General features: G+C 41.7%; 1 protein-coding gene across 2 annotated transcripts in view; it reads left to right on the top strand.

Annotated features, from left to right (window-relative positions):
• The window catches only part of LOC121571478 (angiopoietin-1), a 66908-nt gene that overhangs the window by 15100 nt on the left and 33282 nt on the right, over positions 1-18526 (top strand). For both annotated transcript variants that reach the window (XM_041882959.2, XM_041882958.2), the window contains exons 2-4: positions 14670-14825; positions 15300-15421; positions 18059-18291. In XM_041882959.2, coding sequence (XP_041738893.1) covers positions 14670-14825; positions 15300-15421; positions 18059-18291 — 511 coding nt within the window. The remainder of the gene's footprint in view (positions 1-14669; positions 14826-15299; positions 15422-18058; positions 18292-18526) is intronic.

An 18526-nucleotide genomic window follows, 5' to 3' on the forward strand; every position in this document is an offset into this window, starting at 1 on the left:
TACACCCATTCAGCATCATTCACACCCTCTTAAGCCTTAGCTTAAAATCAACGTTTATTTCTCACATGCACAGGATACAGAAGGTTTAAACGGTACAGTGAAATGATATCTTGCATAGTGGAATCTTTTGTTTAGACATGTAGCTAGCTAAACAATGATCCATTATCCCAACTCATAATGTTACTACCCTGCATGAATCTGCAGATAGCTAACCAACAATATTTAATGTTAGCTAGCTAGCTAACATGAGGCTATAACTAGCAATGCAAATGGCTCTGAGATACGAATATTAATACTACACAGATCATACACGTAACGTTAGCTAACTAGCTAACAGTAAGCTTTAACTGGCAATGAAAATGACTTTGGCAAAATTTGAAACATATAATATCTGAAAATGTAGCTAGCTAGACTCTCTTACCCGTGTACATGGATGAACACATCTCCCTCTCTGTCACGGATGCCATGTTTGCCCGGCCTTAGTTTGAAGATGTAATCCAGAGCCTTCTGTGTGTTCTTTTTTCGACTCCCTCCGCTTATTCGCAATCAAACACCAGAATTTTCTCCATCTCCTTAGCTATCATACTCTGCTTCCACCAGGCATTCCACTGATTTCAAACTCTGTCCTCCAGAAAGTGGAGCGCAACACTTTTGTAGTTATTCGTGATATCTTTCCAAAAAGCTGCGTTAGAAAGGATTACCTACACATACTGAGCAGCCCTTCGTTATAGACAGAAGCATGCTACATGGCAGACCAATCCGAACTCATCTCTTGGCATGTCCAGCCCACCATTATCTCAGCCAATCATGGCTAACGGGAAGGTTCCTATCTTTTTCTGTGGCTAAACCAACTAGGCTCGTAATTTAACAATTGTATTTGTATTTACAGATGGCATACAAGTTTGTTATTAAGGCACATTAAAGTTCACATGTTCCAGAAGGCATTTCTGCCAAAAAACACATTTTGATAAAAAATACATGTTTACATTCAAATGCCTCTCCTGTGAAGTTGTGACGCGCGACATACGCCTAGTTTCCTGAAACGAGTCACATATAAGTCCCATGTATTATTATTATTATTATTATTATTAAATATAATGGCAATTTAATAATGTGAAATAAACTTTACTTGGATTTTTTGTTTATGCATTAAATTTTTTCATGTCTGGTAAATGGACAGTGTAAATGGAGGAGAGATTTAGTGTTGTAAATCAAATTGAGAAAATTCTGAAAGTGCATTTCCTTACATGAAAATCATTTGGAAAATAAATAATCCTATTAGATTAGTAAATTAAATTGGATAATCTGCATTTGCCCAAACGCATAAAAATATAGCAACCAATCGGAATTTGGAAGTCCTTATTTTCCTTACTGCACAAGACCCTAAATCAGATAGATTTTAGGGAGTTTTGGAAACAAAAGAAAACGCCACGTCTTTAGAAGTTTTCTCCAGCATGCACGATTCTCACTGTTGTGAAAATGTTGAGCCTAGGAGCCTTTGATGGACAGTAAGGGGTGTATTGGCTCTACAGTACATGCCAAATTATTTTAGGCACTGGTTTTATATGCAATGATTTGGGTTGGAGATGTTGGTTTGGTTTCATGTTGTGTACAGTCGTGGTCAAAGGTTTTGAGAATGACACAAGTATTGGTCTCCACAAAGTTTGCTGCCTCAGTGTTGATGATGGCAATTTGCATATACTCCAGAATGTCATGAAGAGTGATCAGATGAATTGCAAAGTCCCTCTTTGCCATGAAAATGAACTTAATCCCCAAAAAACATTTCCACTGCATTTCAGCCCTGCCACAAAAGGACCAGCTGCCATCATGTCAGTGATTGTCTCGTTAACACAGGTGAGAGTGTTGATGAGGACAAGGCTGGAGATCACTCTGTCATGCTGATTGAGTCAGAATAACAGACTGGAAGCTTTAAAAGGAGGGTTGTGCTTGAAATCATTGTTCTTCCTCTGTCAACCATGGTTACCTTAAAGGAAACACGTGCCGTCATCATTGCTTTGCACAAAAAGGGCTTCACAGGCAAGGATATTGCTGCTAGTAAGATTGCACCTAAATCAACGGTTTATCGGATCATCAAGAACTTCAAGGAGAGAGGTTCAATTGTTGTGAAGAAGGCGTCAGGGCGCCCAAGAAAGTCCAGCAAGCGCCAGGACCGTCTCCTAAAGTTGATTCAGCTGCGGGATCGGGGCACCACCAGTGCAGAGCTTGCTCAGGAATGGCAGCAGGCAGGTGTGAGTGCAGGCGAAGACTTTTGGAGGATGGCCTGGTGTCAAGAAAGGCAGCAAAGAAGCCACTTCTCTCCAGGAAAAACATCAGGGACAGACTGATATTCTGCAAAAGGTACAGGGATTAGACTGCTGAGGACTGGGGTAGAGTCATTTTCTCTGATGAATCCCCTTTCTGATTGTTTGGGCCATCCGGAAAACACCTTGTCCGGAGAAGACAAGGTGAGCGCTGCCGTCAGTCCTGTGTCATGCCAACAGTAAAGCATCCTGAGACCATTCATGTGTGGGGTTGCTTCTCAGCCAAGGGAGTGGGCTCACTCACGATTTTGCCTAAGAACACAGCCATGAATAAAGAATGGTACCAACACATCCGCCGAGAGCAACTTCTCCCAACCGTCCAAGAACAGTTTGGTGATGACCAATGCCTTTTCCAGCATGATGGAGCACCTTGCCATAAGGCAAAAGTGATAACTAAGTGGCTCGGGGAACAAAACATCGACATTTTGGGTCCATGGCCAGGAAACTCCCCAGACCTTAATCCCATTGAGAACTTGTGGTCGATCATCAAGAGGTGGGTGGACAAATAAAATCACACAACTTGTGACAAACTCCAAGCATTGATTATGCAAGAATGGGCTGCCATCAGTCAGGATGTGGCCCAGAAGTTAAATGACAGCATGCCAGGGCAGATTGCAGAGGTCTTGAAAAAGAAGGGTCAACACTGCAAATATTGACTCTTTGCATAAACTGAATGTTATTGTCAATGAAAGCCTTTGACACTTAAGGAATAGTTGTAATTATACTTCAGTGTACCATAGTAACTACTGACATGAAGATCTAAGAACACTGAAGCAGCAAACTGTGTGGAGACCAATACTAGTTGTAGAGGTTAACTGTGAGTTCAGCCTGAGTTGCTCTCCTAATTCGTATCATCTCAGTGTCTCACTCACTGTCTCATAGTGACTTACTGTGCCTTCAGAAAGTATTCACACCCCTTTGACTTTTCCCACATTTTGTTGTGTTACAGCCTGAATTTAAATTGATATTTTTTTGTCACTGGCCTACACACAAAACCCCATAATGTAAAAGTGGAATTACACTACCGTTCAAAAGTTTGGGGTCACATTAAAATAACATCAAATTGATCAGAAATACAGTGTAGACATTGTTAATGTTGCAAATGGCTATTGTAGCTGGAAACGGCTGATTTTTAATGGAATATGTACATAGGCGTACAGAGGCCCATTATCAGCAACCATTAGTCCTGTGTTCCAATGGCACGTTGTGTTTGCTAATCCAAGTTTATCATTTTAAAAGGCTAATTGATCATTAGAAAACCCTTTTGCAATTATGTTAGCACAGCTGAAAACTGTTGTGCTGATTAAAGAAGCAATAACTAGTTGAGTATCTGGAGCATCAGCAATTGTGGGTTCGATTACAGGCTCAAAATGGCCAGAAACAAATAACTTTCTTCTGAAACTCGTCAGTCTATTCTTGTTCTGAGAAATGAAGGCTATTCCATGCGAGAAATTGCCAAGAAACGCTGTGTACTACTCCCTTCACAGAACAGCGCAAACTGGCTCTAACCAGAATAGGAAGAGTGGGAGGCCCCGATGCACAACTGAGCAAGAGGACAAATACATTAGATTGTCTAGTTTGAGAAAAAGACGCCTCACAGGTCCTCAACTGGCAGCTTCATTAAATAGTACCCACAAAACAACAGTCTCAACGTCAACAGTGAAGAGGCGACTCCGGGATGCTGACCTTCTAGGCAGAGTTGCAAAGAAAAATCAAAATCGCAGACTGGCCAATAAAAATAAAATATTAAGATGGGCAAAAGAAGGAAGGGTCAATGTAAATAGTCCGGGTGGCCAATTTATTAATTGTTCAGCAGTCTTATGGCTTGGGGGTAGAAGCTGTTAAGGAGCCTTTTGGTCCTAGACTTGGCGCTCCGGTACCGCTTGCCGTGCGGTAGCAGAGCGGTAGCAGAGAGCCTATGACTGTCACGGTACTGATGTGGATGCGGTGGTGAAGTCAGGCGCAGGACACAGCGGATAAGTCAAAACGACTTTACTGAAGTAATTGAACAACATACAAAATAAATGGCCTCGAAACACCGGAGGCGAACTAATACGCGAATTGCGTAAAAACACTCACAAACAAAAGTACCGTACCTCGAAACAAACGACAGGCGGACAATAACACACAACTACAAAACATAACACAGGGAAACTTATAGGTGACATAATCATGACATAATACGGAACAGGTGCACTAAACTAGACATGACAAAACAAACATCGAAAACATCAAACGGTGGCAGCTAGTACTCCGGGGATGACGAACGCCGAAGCCTGCCCGAACAAGGAGGAGGAGCAGCCTCGGCGGTATTCGTGACAATGACTTGGGCGACTGGAGTCACTACAAAGATACAGGTGCCCTTCCTAACTCAGTTGCAGGAGAGGAAGGAACTGCTCAGGGATTTTACCATGAGGCTAATGGTGACTTTAAAACAGTTACAGAGTTTAACGGCTGTGATAGGAGAAAACAGAGGATGGATCAACAACATTGTAGTTACTCCACAATACAAACCGAACTGACAGAGTGAAAAGAAGGAAGCCTGTACAACATATTCCAAAACTTGCATCCTGTTTGCAACTAGGCACCAAAGTAATACTGCAGAAAATGTGTTAAAGCAATTCACTTTTTGTCCTGAATACAAAGTGTTGTTGGGAGGAAATCCAATACAACACATTACTGAGTACCATTCTCCATATCTTCAAGCATAGTGGTGGCTGCATCATGTTATGGGTATGCTTTTAATCGTTAAGGACTGGGGATTTTTCAGGACAAAAAATAAACGGAATTGAGCTAAGCACAGGCAAGAATCCTAGAGGAAAACCTGGTTCAGTCTGCTTTCCAACAGACACTGGGAGATGAATTCACCTTTCAGCAGGACAATAACCAAAAACACAAGGCTAAATCTACACTAGAGTTGGTTAACAAGAAGATAGTGAATGTTCCTGAGTGGCCGAGTTACAGTTTTGACTTAATTCTGGTTGAAAATCTATGGGAAGACCTGAAAATGGTTGTCTAGCAATGATCAACAACGAATTTGACAGAGCTTGAAGAATTTTGAAAAGAATAATGGGCAAATGTTGCACAATCTAGATGTGGAAAGCTCTTAAAGACTTACCCAGAAAGACTAACAGCTGTAATCGCTGCAAACGGTGATTCTAACATGTATTTACTCAGGGGGTTTAATACTTACAGTTGAAGTCGGAAGTTTACATACACTTAGGTTGGAGTCATTAAAACTTGTTTTTGAACCACTCCACAAATTTCTTGTTAACAAACTATAGTTTTGGCAAGTCGGTTAGGACATCTACTTTGTGCATGACACAAGTAATTTTTCCAACAATTGTTTACAGACAGATTATTTCACTTATAATTCACTGTATCACAATTCCAGTGGGTCAGAAGTTTACATACACTAAGTTGACTGTGCCTTTAAACAGCTTGGTAAATTCCAGAAAATGATGTCATGGCTTTAGAAGCTTCTGATAGGCTAATTGACATAATTTGAGTCAATTGGAGGTGTACCTATGGATGTATTTCAAGGCCTACCTTCAAACTCAGTGCCTTTGCTTGACATCATGGGAAAATCAAAAGAAATCAGCCAAGACCTCAGAAAAATAATTGTAGACCTCCACTAGTCTGGTTCATCGTTGGGAGCAATTTCAAAACGCCTGAAGGTACCACGTTCATCTGTACAAACAATAGTACGCAAGTATAAACACCATGGGACCACGCAGCCTTCATACCGCTCAGGAAGGAGACGCGTTCTGTCTCCTAGAGATTAACGTACTTTGGTGCGAAAAGTGCAAATCAATCCCAGAACAACAGCAAAGGACCTTGTGAAGATGCTGGAGGAAACAGGTACGAAAGTATCTATATCCAAAGTAAAATGAGTCCTATATCGACATAACCTGAAAGGCCGCTCAGCAAGGAAGAAGCCACTGCTCCAAAACTGCCATAAAAAAGCCAGACTACGGTTTGCAACTGCACATGGGGACAAAGATCATACTTTTTGGAGCAATGTCCTCTGGTCTGATGAAACAAAAATATAACTGTTTGGCCATAATGACCATCGTTATGTTTGGAGGAAAAAGGGGGTCGCTTGCAAGCCGAACAACACCATCCCAACTGTGAAGCACGGGGCTGGCAGCATCATGCTGTTGGGGTACTTTGCTGCATGAGGGACTGGTGCACTTCACAAAAAAGATGTCATCATGAGGAAGGAAAATTATGTGGATATATTGAAGCAACATCTTAAGACATCAGTCAGGAAGTTAAAGCTTGGTCGCAAATGGGTCTTCCAAATGGACAATGACCCCAAGCATACTTTCAAAGGTATTGGAGTGGCCATCACAAAGCCCTGACCTCAATCCTATAGAAAATGTGTGGGCAGAACTGAAAAAGCGTGTGCGAGCAAGGAGGCCTACAAACCTGACTCAGTTACATCAGCTCTGTCAGGAGGAATGGGCCAAAATTCACCCAACTTATTGTGGGAAGCTTGTGGAAGGCTACCCGAAACGTTTGACCCAAGTTAAATAATTTAAAGGCAATGCTACCAAATACTAATTGAGTGTATTTAAACATCTGACCCACTGGGAATGTGATGAAAGAAATAAAAGCTGAAATAAATAATTCTCTCTACTATTATTCTGACATTTCATTGTTACAGGAGGGGGTCGCAGTGCCGGAGCGACCCACTAGGTGTCATCCTCCGATAACCTTAGGCACCTCCTTACTCACAGTCTGGACTAATCATCATCCTATTGGTGTCACCTGTGTCTACCTTTTCACCTGTGTATTTATGCCCTCACTTCCCTGTGTTCCCTTGCTCAGTTTTCTCTGCTAGTTTCTCTATGCTCAGCAATACTAATGAATGTCTGATCGGAGAAGTATGTACAGGTACTCAAGAAGTGTTCTCCCTGTTTCTTTATTATTTCAGTCGTAGTTACTATTTTGTATTTTGTCTGTCAGCTTGATTTTGGAAACTTATTTGCCCAACCTTTCTTTTATCGTGTTAAGTCCGTTGTTTTGTATCCTGGCTTCGGGACCACCATTATAGATCCTTGTTTCACCATCTCTGCCTACTGCCTACTGGCTATCCTGCACCGCACCTGGGTCACACCTCACACCAACCCTTACAGTGAAGTGGAATGAAAAAAATAACTTGTTTCAAAAAATAAAAAATAACTAAATAACGGAAAAGTGGTGCGTGCATATGTATTCACCCCCTTTGATATGAAGCCCCTAAATAAGATCTGGTTCAACCAGTTACCTTCAGAAGTCACATAATTAGTTAAATAAAGTCCACCTGTGTGCAATCTAAGTGTCACATGGTCTGTCACATGATCTCAGTATATATACACCTGTTCTGAAAGGCCCCAGAGTCTGCAACACCAGCAAGGGGCACCACCAAGCAAGCGGCACCATGAAGACCAAGGAGCTCTACAAACAGGTCAGGGACAAAGTTGTGGAGAAGTACAGATCGGGGTTGGGTTATAAAAAAATATCAGAAACTTTGAACATCCCACGGAGCACCATTAAATCCATTATTAAAAAATGGAAAGAATATGGCACCACAACAAACCTGCCAAGAGAGGGCCGCCCACCAGAACTCACGGACCAGGCAAGGAGGGCATTAATCAGAGAGGCAACAAAGAGACCAAAGATAACCCTGAAGGAGCTGCAAAGCTCCACAGCGGAGATTGGAGTATCTGTCCATAGGACCACTTTAAGCCGTACACTCCACAGAGCTGGGCTTTACGGAAGAGTGGCCAGAAAAAAGCAATTTCTTAAAGAAAAAAATAAGCAAACACGTTTGGTGTTCGCCAAAAGGCATGTGGGAGACTCCCCAAACATATGGAAGAAGGTACTCTGGTCAGATGAGACTAAAATTGAGCTTTTTGGCCATCAAGGAAAATGCTATGTCTTGCGCAAACCCAACACTTCTCATCACCCCAAGAACACCATCCCCACAGTGAAGCATGGTGGTGGCAGCATCATGCTGTGGGGATGTTTTTCATCGGCAGGGACTGGGAAACTGGTCAGAATTGAAGGAATGATGGATGGCGCTAAATACAGGGAAATTCTTGAGGGAAACCTGTTTCAGTCTTCCAGGGATTTGAGACTGGGACGAAGGTTCACCTTCCATCAGGACAATGACCCTAATTATACTGCTAAAGCAACACTTGAGTGGTTTAAGGGGAAACATTTAAATGTCTTGGAATGGCCTAGTCAAAGCCCGGACCTCAATCCAATTGAGAATCTGTGGTATGACTTAAAGATTGCGCTACACCAGCGGAACCCATCCAACTTGAAGGAGCTGGAGCAGTTTTGCCTTGAAGGATGGGAAAAATCCCAGTGGCTAGATGTGCCAAGCTTATAGAGACATACCCCAAGAGACTTGCAGCTTTAATTGCTGCAAAAGGTGGTACTACAAAGTATTGACTTTGGGGGGGTGAATAGTTATGCACGCTCAAGTTTTCAGTTTTTTCTTATTTCTTGTTTGTTTCACAATAAAACATATTTTGCATCTTCAAAGTGGTAGGCATGTTGTGTAAATCAAATGATACACACCCCCCAAAAAATGTATTTTAATTCTAGGTTGTAAGGCAACAAAATAGAAAAAATGCCAAGAGGGGTGAATACTTTCGTAAGCCACTGTAACACACACACGCATACTGACAACACAAACGCACATACATACACATTACACACGCACACACACACACACTTTTACACTCATCATATGCTGCTACTACTCTGTTCTTTATTTTACTCGTATTATTATCTATCACGATGCCTAGTCACTTTACCCTGCCTTCATGTACATACCTAACTCAAATACTGTACCTCGTACCTCAGCACAATGATCTGGTACTCCCTGTACATAGTTCTATTATTGTGCATTTTATTTTATTCCTCTTGTGTTACTATTTTACGGTAGAGTCTACACCAGTTTTATTCGGCACGTGACAAATAATATTTGAAATCCCCCTTTCACTGTTGTTTGGCGTTAAGAAGGCGTTAGCACATTTGCTGGCATCGGTCTCAAGGTGCCCTGTGCTATTGAGTGAGATGCTAATCAACAGTAATAGCTCCTTTACCGTATCCATTAAAGGCTTTTCAGATGGTTGGGTCCCGTCAGTGGGAGAGGCAACCCCAGATCCCCACAGAGCCAGAGATAAGCTAGTCTACAACAGAGCACTACCAGTAAGTATTAAAACTCCAGGCCTACTGTCTGTCTTGTAGCTCTGCCTGCAGTGGCTCCCAGCACCACGGCTGTTTAGAAAACAAGCTCTCAAGTCTAACCATGTCCATCCCTCCTCTTGGCTAGAAAGCCTTCAAATGTCAACTGTCAGGAAAATGGTAAACATTTTAGCAATCCGTTACAATGATGTAATGGAGTATCAGCTTATTTTGCTTCAAGGGACAGCTTGGAAGCCTCTGCTACGATATCAAGAACTTGCATTTTTGGTCACGTATAGCCATGGATTGTCTTATGAAAAAATAGTGTTCTTCTTCACAACATAACCAGTACAGTGGATCGTTTCCTAAGTGTTTGCCCTTTTTCAATGATAAACTGTTCCTCTGGTCTGAGCCTCATGTTGCTTTCTTTCGTGCCGTCTTCATTTTGTTCCACACAGCTGAAAACAGATTGTTTTATCATTAACTGGGAGCTGTAACTCATTTCCCACAGCTCATAAAGCTGCTAAATGACTAAGGCAGGCCTGTACACGCAGCTACAGTGCCGTTTGCGACCCACTTAATACCGCGAAGGAGCCCTGGACGCTGTGGCGAGGGGGTCAGCGTGTCAGGCAGTGTCGTTAGTGAAGCTACGGGCGGTCTAGACGTACCCAAGGCCCTCCACACCAGAACTCCTTAAACCTTTATGCCTTTTTGTAAAGTAGCAGTTTGGGAAACATAAAGTTCTGTTTATGTGGCTCTCACTTAGCTAACAGCGTTTATGTAAAAGGAGGGCAAGATTTAGTGGTTCTCAAAGCAAGGCTATTGTTATTACACCTTCTGGAATGTCCCAAAGAATAAATCTTACTTTGTCACCTCGAAAAGCGACGGGAAAAAGGGAGTTAATATATGATGTATTTTTTTTTGCATGGGAAGTGGTGTTACATTTTAATTTCTTTCCGGTTTCAAACTGTCAAATGTTTGCGTTTCATGTTGATTGTGAAGTGACAGTGTTCTTGACAAGGACACAAATAATTAAACTTCTAGTAGAATAAACAGAGTTAAAGACAGCAAAATGTAGATATGAACTTGACAAAGTTTCAGATTGTCTAGATTCGGACACAATGATGAATGGGTTTTTGATAACCCTATTGAGGAAAGAACTTGTGATGATATATTGCTCAAACTGGTCTGTAGGACAACGAAACATTGCACATAGCAAAATAAAGAAAACAGGCTTGTAAATATGCTCTGTTTTTCCTTATTAGATGTACTAACATTTATAACATGTTACCGTAATATAACATGTGTAAGCAATAAGCAATGCGTAAATCAGTCACACAACCTCTATCACCTTTATGTTCAGTGGCTCTGATAATGATACACAGTCTAGGTAAGAGGTTAAACCTGACACCATAGTTATGATTGACCTCAACTTATTTGGAGTGACCCCCAGCTGGTGGGCTGTGTGTGGAGTTTAACAAGTGCTCCAGCTGCTGCTAAGCCAAGCTGAACTGGTCCCAAACATGGTTCCTCTGACTCGGATAATAGCCCAGATTCCAATCTATCAAATGTGAATTTATATCAAAGAATCAGAATGATTCATTGGCCAACAGCTATTTGTATTTGTATGTTGCATTTAGATGGAGCATGGTGGGTTTCTTTGAGTAGTTTCCATTTGAATTACATTGCTGAATATGAGTGCATTTTTAGGTTAACTTGTGTTTCTTGTCTGGTCAGATGTCATGGAGAATCAGACTTTGGCATTTGGCCAGCTCTGCATTGCTTTCCCAAATCCCGACAAGTGTGTGCCTCTTCTCACTTTCTACCACTGGCAACGAAGATACTATTTGCTTTATCCTGCTTTCTAATCCTGCGCTGTTCACTGTCTGGAAAATTTTGGTCAGTTTGCGGTGGGCGAAGAACAGCCAAATATCTTGACACCCACATTGGACTATTTTACTGCTTCCTAAGTGGTATTTTTACCAGTACAGAGTCAATGTGCGGGGGCACAGGTTAGTCGAGGTAATTGAGGTAATATGTACATGTAGGTAGAGTTAAAGTGACTATGCATAGATAATAAACAGAGAGTAGCAGCAGCGTAAAAGAGGGGGTGGGGGTGGGGAACAATGCAAATAGTCTGGGTAGCCATTTGATTAGCTGTTCAGCAATCTTATGGCTTGGGGGTAGAAGCTGTTAAGAAGCCTTTTGGACCTAGACTTGGCACTCCGGTACCGCTTGCCGGGGCGTGTTTATGTAATCTTGTTTCTCCTTGGTACTTTCCGTTTATGACCCTTGTCAGATTGATTCGTGAGTCAGGCACATTCCCTGGGAGACTGGCCATGAGCGACGAGCGCTGATCTTAAGTTTCTGAAGGGCCGCCGGTGTCACTTCCACCGTGGTCCTCTCAAGGTGACTTACGCTGGGTGCAAGCAAAGCATATCAGGCAACATTTACACAGGCTAGTATTAACAAATGGATATAAAGAGTACAAGCTGCTTTGAAGCATTGGAGAGGACTACAGTATATCACCATTAAAGGCACAGGTCTCCAAATAGAAATACTTGAAATCTAAGTTGTGCAATGAGCCTGAGGTTATCGATTCAGACTGTTTTGAAACTGATTCCTGATTATAAGCCAGTTCAATCCGTTCTAATATTGGGGTTCCTAACCGAGTTCCAGTTCCAGACTCTTCATGTTCTTTCTAAACTCCTAGAACGGAGTTTGGAGGTTTTGTGGGAAGTGACACTTAGATCAGCCTGCTGTACTTCACCACCAAAGGAGCGCTATTATATCTGAAAGCGGGCCTGAAACAATGCTATACTTAGCTTTTATATCAATGCCAAGACAGGGATATTACACCAAAACACTAATTCCAAGTGGCAGAGATTTGCTGATGGCTGCTGGGTAGAACGCTGTCACCGTTGTAGAATTGAAAGGAACTGTCTCTGCTCTGTCTGTGTTATTGTCTGTTCACTCCCTGGTTGATCGAAGCGTTGAAATCTATCCTTTATATAGGCAAGCAATATGACAGTTGAGTATTTCCCTTTTTGTAAGTGCCAATCTTTTGAATATGTTATACACATTAAAGTGACTTCACTCTCCCAGCTCTAATGACTTTGGTCTTCTAACTCTACTGATGGAGATTCAGCCAAATATACATATGTTCTTTAGCTTTAGGAAGAGTGTGGTCAGAATCATTCTGTCTAAACCAAATACATCTTCTCCATTTTGTCTCTATTTTGTCATGGGATTGGCTTTGCAATTAATTCACTTTTTTGTTCTTCTGCAAAGCATTTACTATTTACAACCGTGGGATAAAAAATGTGTCCGTCTTGTGCACGTAACCTTAAATACAACTGTAATGGAACACACACATAATAAACGTTTAAAGCGGCAATCAGCAGCTGAAACAATAACAAAGCGATTCCCCACCCCTGTTTCAGTTCAAGGCTGAGGGATGGTGCTGGACAAATGTAACCACTCACAAATGAATATCCAGAGGTATGGATGCAAGGACTGACCATTCATGATTTCAAAATTATAGTTTTAACCATGTTTTGAGGCTATATACTGTTTGTTTACATTTACTTTGTTGACAAATATTGGCGTAAAACGATCTTATATTTTCGGTTCTGATGGGGCATTTTATAAGTTATAATCTTCAAGAATCAATGGGTATATATCATTAAAGAGTTCAAAAATGGATGTAGCAACTGCTGATTACCCCTTTAAGACTTTATAGTCTTTAAAGTTTAAACCTTTACAATCTTTAAAGTTTAAACTTCTACAGTCTTTAAAGTTTCAACTACCACTCATACACTAGCTATAATGGGCATGATAAACAACAACCCCATCATTCTTCCACTGAAATCTGACAAAAGGTCTGGCATGAGCATGAAAGACTTGCCTATCCCAGTGCCTGTGCTATCTAGAATAGGACTGTGAGTGACTCAGTCATAGTGCAAGTCAGGTCCCTAGGTGCCACACATGTAAGGCTCCTTCAACCATGTTGTCATAGTGTATCACCGGATATCATTGCTAATGTGATAATACGAACAATCTGTACTTTCAGAGGGATGGAAAAATGGAGTGAGAGACTGTGGTGTCACAAATGGTTTCTTGAAGAATCTCGCAGCAAAATATTTCCCTTCACACTCGATTGAGTAGTGGAGCTTGGCTAGTGACGTCTCCATGTGTGCTGTTCTATTCGTTCAACAAGGTGCCTGCGCTCCAGGAACAGTTGCTGACTAAGGGCATCAGCGCATGCAACACTAATGTTTGGAACTGGTTGATGCATTTCTGAAAATACCCTAGTAGAGAGTGAGCTCAGAAGGGCTACTGTCAGATTGACCAAATCAAGTTTATTCATGAATGTTTTGAAAAGTGTCAGTGCAGATGGTGAAACATGTAACGGGCCGAACATCACCGCACGTGCATGAACTGATGCTGATGGTTAATCCTCATGAATAATCTATTCAAACCCTCCCTCGGCCTTATCATCCGTTCACTTTCGAGATAAGGGATGAAAGAGTGCTTTCAAGATAAGCACCAGTGAGTATCTGGCCATCTCTGTCTCTTCCTTCCTTAACTAATGACCTACATCTGGATGCACGTATATTCTGAAGCTCATTCTTCACGGGTGGTTCCCCAATGAAGAAGTTTTTTGTTCTAATTATGTGATGGAAAGACAACATCAACTCAGTTGATCTATGACATGGAGATGCTGATAGGAAAGCCTTTGAAATGTCCACTTGAGGGAATATTACAATGATAACAGAATGTATGACATTTTCATCTTGATCAATGTGGATTGTATCCATTTGTCATGCATGTTCTTTCTTTCAACTATAAAGTAATTGAATGATTGAATTGAGTGTTACCTGTTTTCATGTCTCGAATGTGTCAGTGTCGAACAACACCCTTGTTCAAGGGTCGTACCATTGTTTTTATGACCCGTCTCTCAACTGTCGCTGTTTTCAAACATATCTCTATTTTTGTTGTGTCTGTGTGATTTGTAGCGTCTGTTTATCCTCTGCTGCTTGTGTTTTTCAACATACCCCAGTTTTGATGCATCTGCATTACGGGCCATCTGTTTTAGTATGTTTCATGCTCTGTGTCTCATCCATCCTCTCATAATCTATCTCTATATGTTGGGTGTTTCAGATTGAGAACTACATAAAGGAGAGCATGAAGACAGAGATGGCCCAGCTGCAGCAGAGTGCCGTTCACAACCACACGGCCGCCATGTTGGAGATGGGCACCAACCTCCTATCCAAGACGGCCGAGCAGACGCGCAAGCTAACGGATGTGGAGACGCAGGTACTATATCTCCCCAACCTTATCGCACTCCCTTCGGGATCCATCTCACGCACCATTGACTCAGCTATTCCACATTAAACCACCATAAAAAGGCAACAGGGGAACTGGCCAAAGAAAATATGGATGCCATATAAATACCTAGGCTCTCTTTATATGATATGCATATGTATGTTTAGGTTTTCAACGTCTCTTGATATCTGGGGTTAGCTTTAGAAGGAAGAGGACAAAAGTAGCACTTGTGTGGTTTGATTTTAGCTGATGTGCAACAAAAAAGGTTCGCTAAGCAAAATCACTGCCTTTATATGCAACTGAGTATTACCATATGTCAGAAGAACAACCTCTCTTTATGCAACACCTATACTTTATTACCTCTTCCTAAAGAGGGCTTGATGATTTACATCTTACCTACATTTTGTTTTGCTGGAACAACTCTATGAGGCCGGATACCGCTAACCTATTTCTGTCTTGGGACAGGTTCTGAATCAAACTTCCAGACTAGAGATTCAGCTGCTTGAGAACTCCCTGTCCACCAACAAGCTGGAGAAGCAGCTCATGGTGCAGACCAATGAGATCAGCAAGCTCCATGACAAGAATGGGTAAACTCACAGGCCTCCAACACAATGTGACACATTTAAAGACATCATGCTCTTTGTCCAGAGACTCAGTCATACACAGATCAGCTCAATGTGCAATAACAGTATAAAGTGCATGAGGCCATAGTTTCCTACATAAGCTGTTCTTTGAAAGCTGTACTTTAATGATATTGCGATGGGAGCAATCGAATGTGGCTTTTGGATGACTTTTCAGAGTCCTGTTTGTTGATTGGTCCAGTGGGACTGTCTCTCATTGTCCGTTTAAAAGTTCCCTCACGTCCCCAGTGCTCACTGTAAATACAGTAACACAGCTGTACTGAATTCTTCCATTCATATGCCTTCTGAAAAAAACAACCTCTACTGATTCCTATATTTGAGAGCTGCACTCAAAGTTCATAGACATGGATTCCTTTACTGAGAGAAATGTTCAAAGCTTGTGCAATTATAAAATCACCGCCCATTTATCTTTCATTTAGTTCTGAATTTGTTAATCAATTCAACGTCAGACTATATTATAATAATTATAATTATAAAATGAAAGACCATAGGATACAGTTAGGGTTTACACTAATCTGCTAAGTGTATGATGAAATGTATGTATGTTTATTGTCTGTGTGCAACTCATGGTAACTGAATCCACTGACATAAACATTTGTATTTCTATTCAAGTCTGGGCATAATGTATACACAGTGCATTCGGAAAAATTTATTCAGACCCTTTCACTTTTTTCACATTTTGTTTAGTTACAGCCTTATTCTAAAATTGATCAAAATGTTTTTTTTTCCCCTCATCAATCTACACACAATACCCCATAATGACGAAGCAAAACCAGGTTTTTAGAAATGTTTACAAATATATTTAAAAGAAACAACTGAAATATTACATTTATATAAGTAATCAGACCCTTTACTGTTGAAGCAGCCTCGAGTCTTCTTCGGAATGACGCTACAAGCTTGGCACACCTGTATTTGGGGAGTTTATCCAATTTTTCTCTGCAGATCCTCTCAAGCTCTGTCAGGTTGGATGGGGAGTGTTGCTGCACAGCTATTTTCAGGTCTCTCCAGAGATGTTCGATCGGGTTCAAGTCCGGGCTTTGGCTTTCCCGAAGCCACTTATGCGTTGTCTTGGCTGTGTGCTTAGGGTCATTGTCCTTTTGGAAGGTGAACCTTCGCCCTAGTCTGAGGTCCTGAGTGCTCTGGAGCAGGTTTTCATCAAGGATCTCTCTGTACTTTGCTCCGTTCATCTTTCCCTTGATCCTGACTAGTCTCCCAGTCCTTGCCGCTGAAAAACATCCCCACAGCATGATGCTGCCACCACCATGCTTCACCATAGGGATGGTATTGGCCAGGTGATGAGCAGTACCTGGTTTCCTCCAGACATAAAACTCAGCATTCAGGCCAAAGAGTTCAATCTTGGTTTCATCAGACCAGAGAATCTTGTTTCTCATGATCTGAGAGTCCTTTAGGTGCCTTTTGGAAAAATCCAAGCGGGCTGTCATGTGCATTTTACTGAGGAGTGGCTTCCGTCTGGCCACTCTACCATAAAGGCCTGATTGGTGGAGTGCTGCAGAGATGGTTGGCCTTTTGGAAGGTTCTCCCATCTCCACAGAGGAACTCTGGAGCTCTGTCAGAGTGACCATCGGGTTCTTGGTCACCTCCCTGACCAAGGCCCTTCTCCCACAATTGCTCAGTTTGGCCGGGCGGCCAGCTCTAGGAAGAGTTTTGGTGGTTCCAAACTTCTTCCATTTAAGAATGATGGAGGCCACTGTGTTCTTGGGACCTTCAATGCTGTAGATTTGTTTTTGGTACCCTTCCCCAGGTCTGTGCCTCGACACAATCCTGTCTCAGAGCTCTACGGACAATTCCTTCGACCTCATGGCTTGGTTTTTGCTCTGAAATGCACTGTCAACTGTGGGACCTTATATAGACAGGTGTGTGCCTTTCCAAATCATGTCCAATCAATTGAATTTACCACAGGTGGACTCCAATCAAGTTGTAGAAACATCTCAAGGATGATCAACGGAAACAGGATGCACCTGAGTTCAATTTCGAGTCTCATAGCAAAGGGTCTGAATAAGTATGTAAATAAGGTATTTCTGTTTCTATTTTTAATAAATTTGCTACAATTTCTAAAAACCTGTTTTCACTTTGCCATTATGGGGTATTGTGTGTAGATTGATGAGGAAAATGTTTTATTTAATCCATTTTAGAATAAGGCTGTAACATAACAAAATGTAGAAAAAGTGAAGGGGTCTGAATACTTTCCAAATGCACTGTAGTTGGGTTCCCATACCACATGTTACCACAGTTACAGTTCTGAACATGTTTTGGGGTTGGGAGAAGGGAATATGCCGCAGCGTATTTAGAATGACAATTCACTTGCTCAATCTATCAAAAGGAGGCATGTAGAAAATATCATAGAAAGTGATGGAATTCCGCTGTTTTTGACAATCACAAAGAAATACCAGTAATTATTTGGTAACTATTATGTAACTACCATACAACCATGTAAGCACCAGATCACGAAAAGAGGACTAATGCGATAAAGAAAAGTTAGTTATAGCTTTAGATTACAGTTCTCCATAAACTAAAGCTATAGGCATAACTAACTTTCCTATGTCGGGTCTTCTGACTCCCAAGTTTCCTGGAGCAGAAGATGCAGGCGATGGAGTCTCGTCACCAGGAGGAGTTGGAGATGCTGCGGGAGGAGAAGGGCAGCCTGCAGGCCTTGGTGGCGAAGCAGAGTGGGGTGATCCATGAGCTGGAGACTCAGCTGACAAGGACGACAGGCAACAGCACCGCCATGCAGAGGCAGCAGCAGGAGATGATGGACACCGTGCACAACCTCATCAGCCTCTGCAACAAAGACGGAGGTATTTGTATTTGAATTTATTATGGATCCCCTATAGCTGCTGCCAAGGCAGCAGCTACTCTTCCGGGGGTCCAGTAAAGTTAAGGCAGTTATACATTTTAAAAATATTACAATACATTCATAACAGATTTCACAACATATTAAGTGTGTGCCTTCAGGCCTCTACTCTACTACCACATATCTATAACACAAAATCCATGTGTACATGTGTCTATAGTGCGTATGTTATCATGTGT

The sequence above is a fragment of the Coregonus clupeaformis genome, chromosome 8 (assembly GCF_020615455.1).
Source record: "Coregonus clupeaformis isolate EN_2021a chromosome 8, ASM2061545v1, whole genome shotgun sequence".
In the NCBI taxonomy this organism is placed as follows: domain Eukaryota; kingdom Metazoa; phylum Chordata; class Actinopteri; order Salmoniformes; family Salmonidae; genus Coregonus; species Coregonus clupeaformis.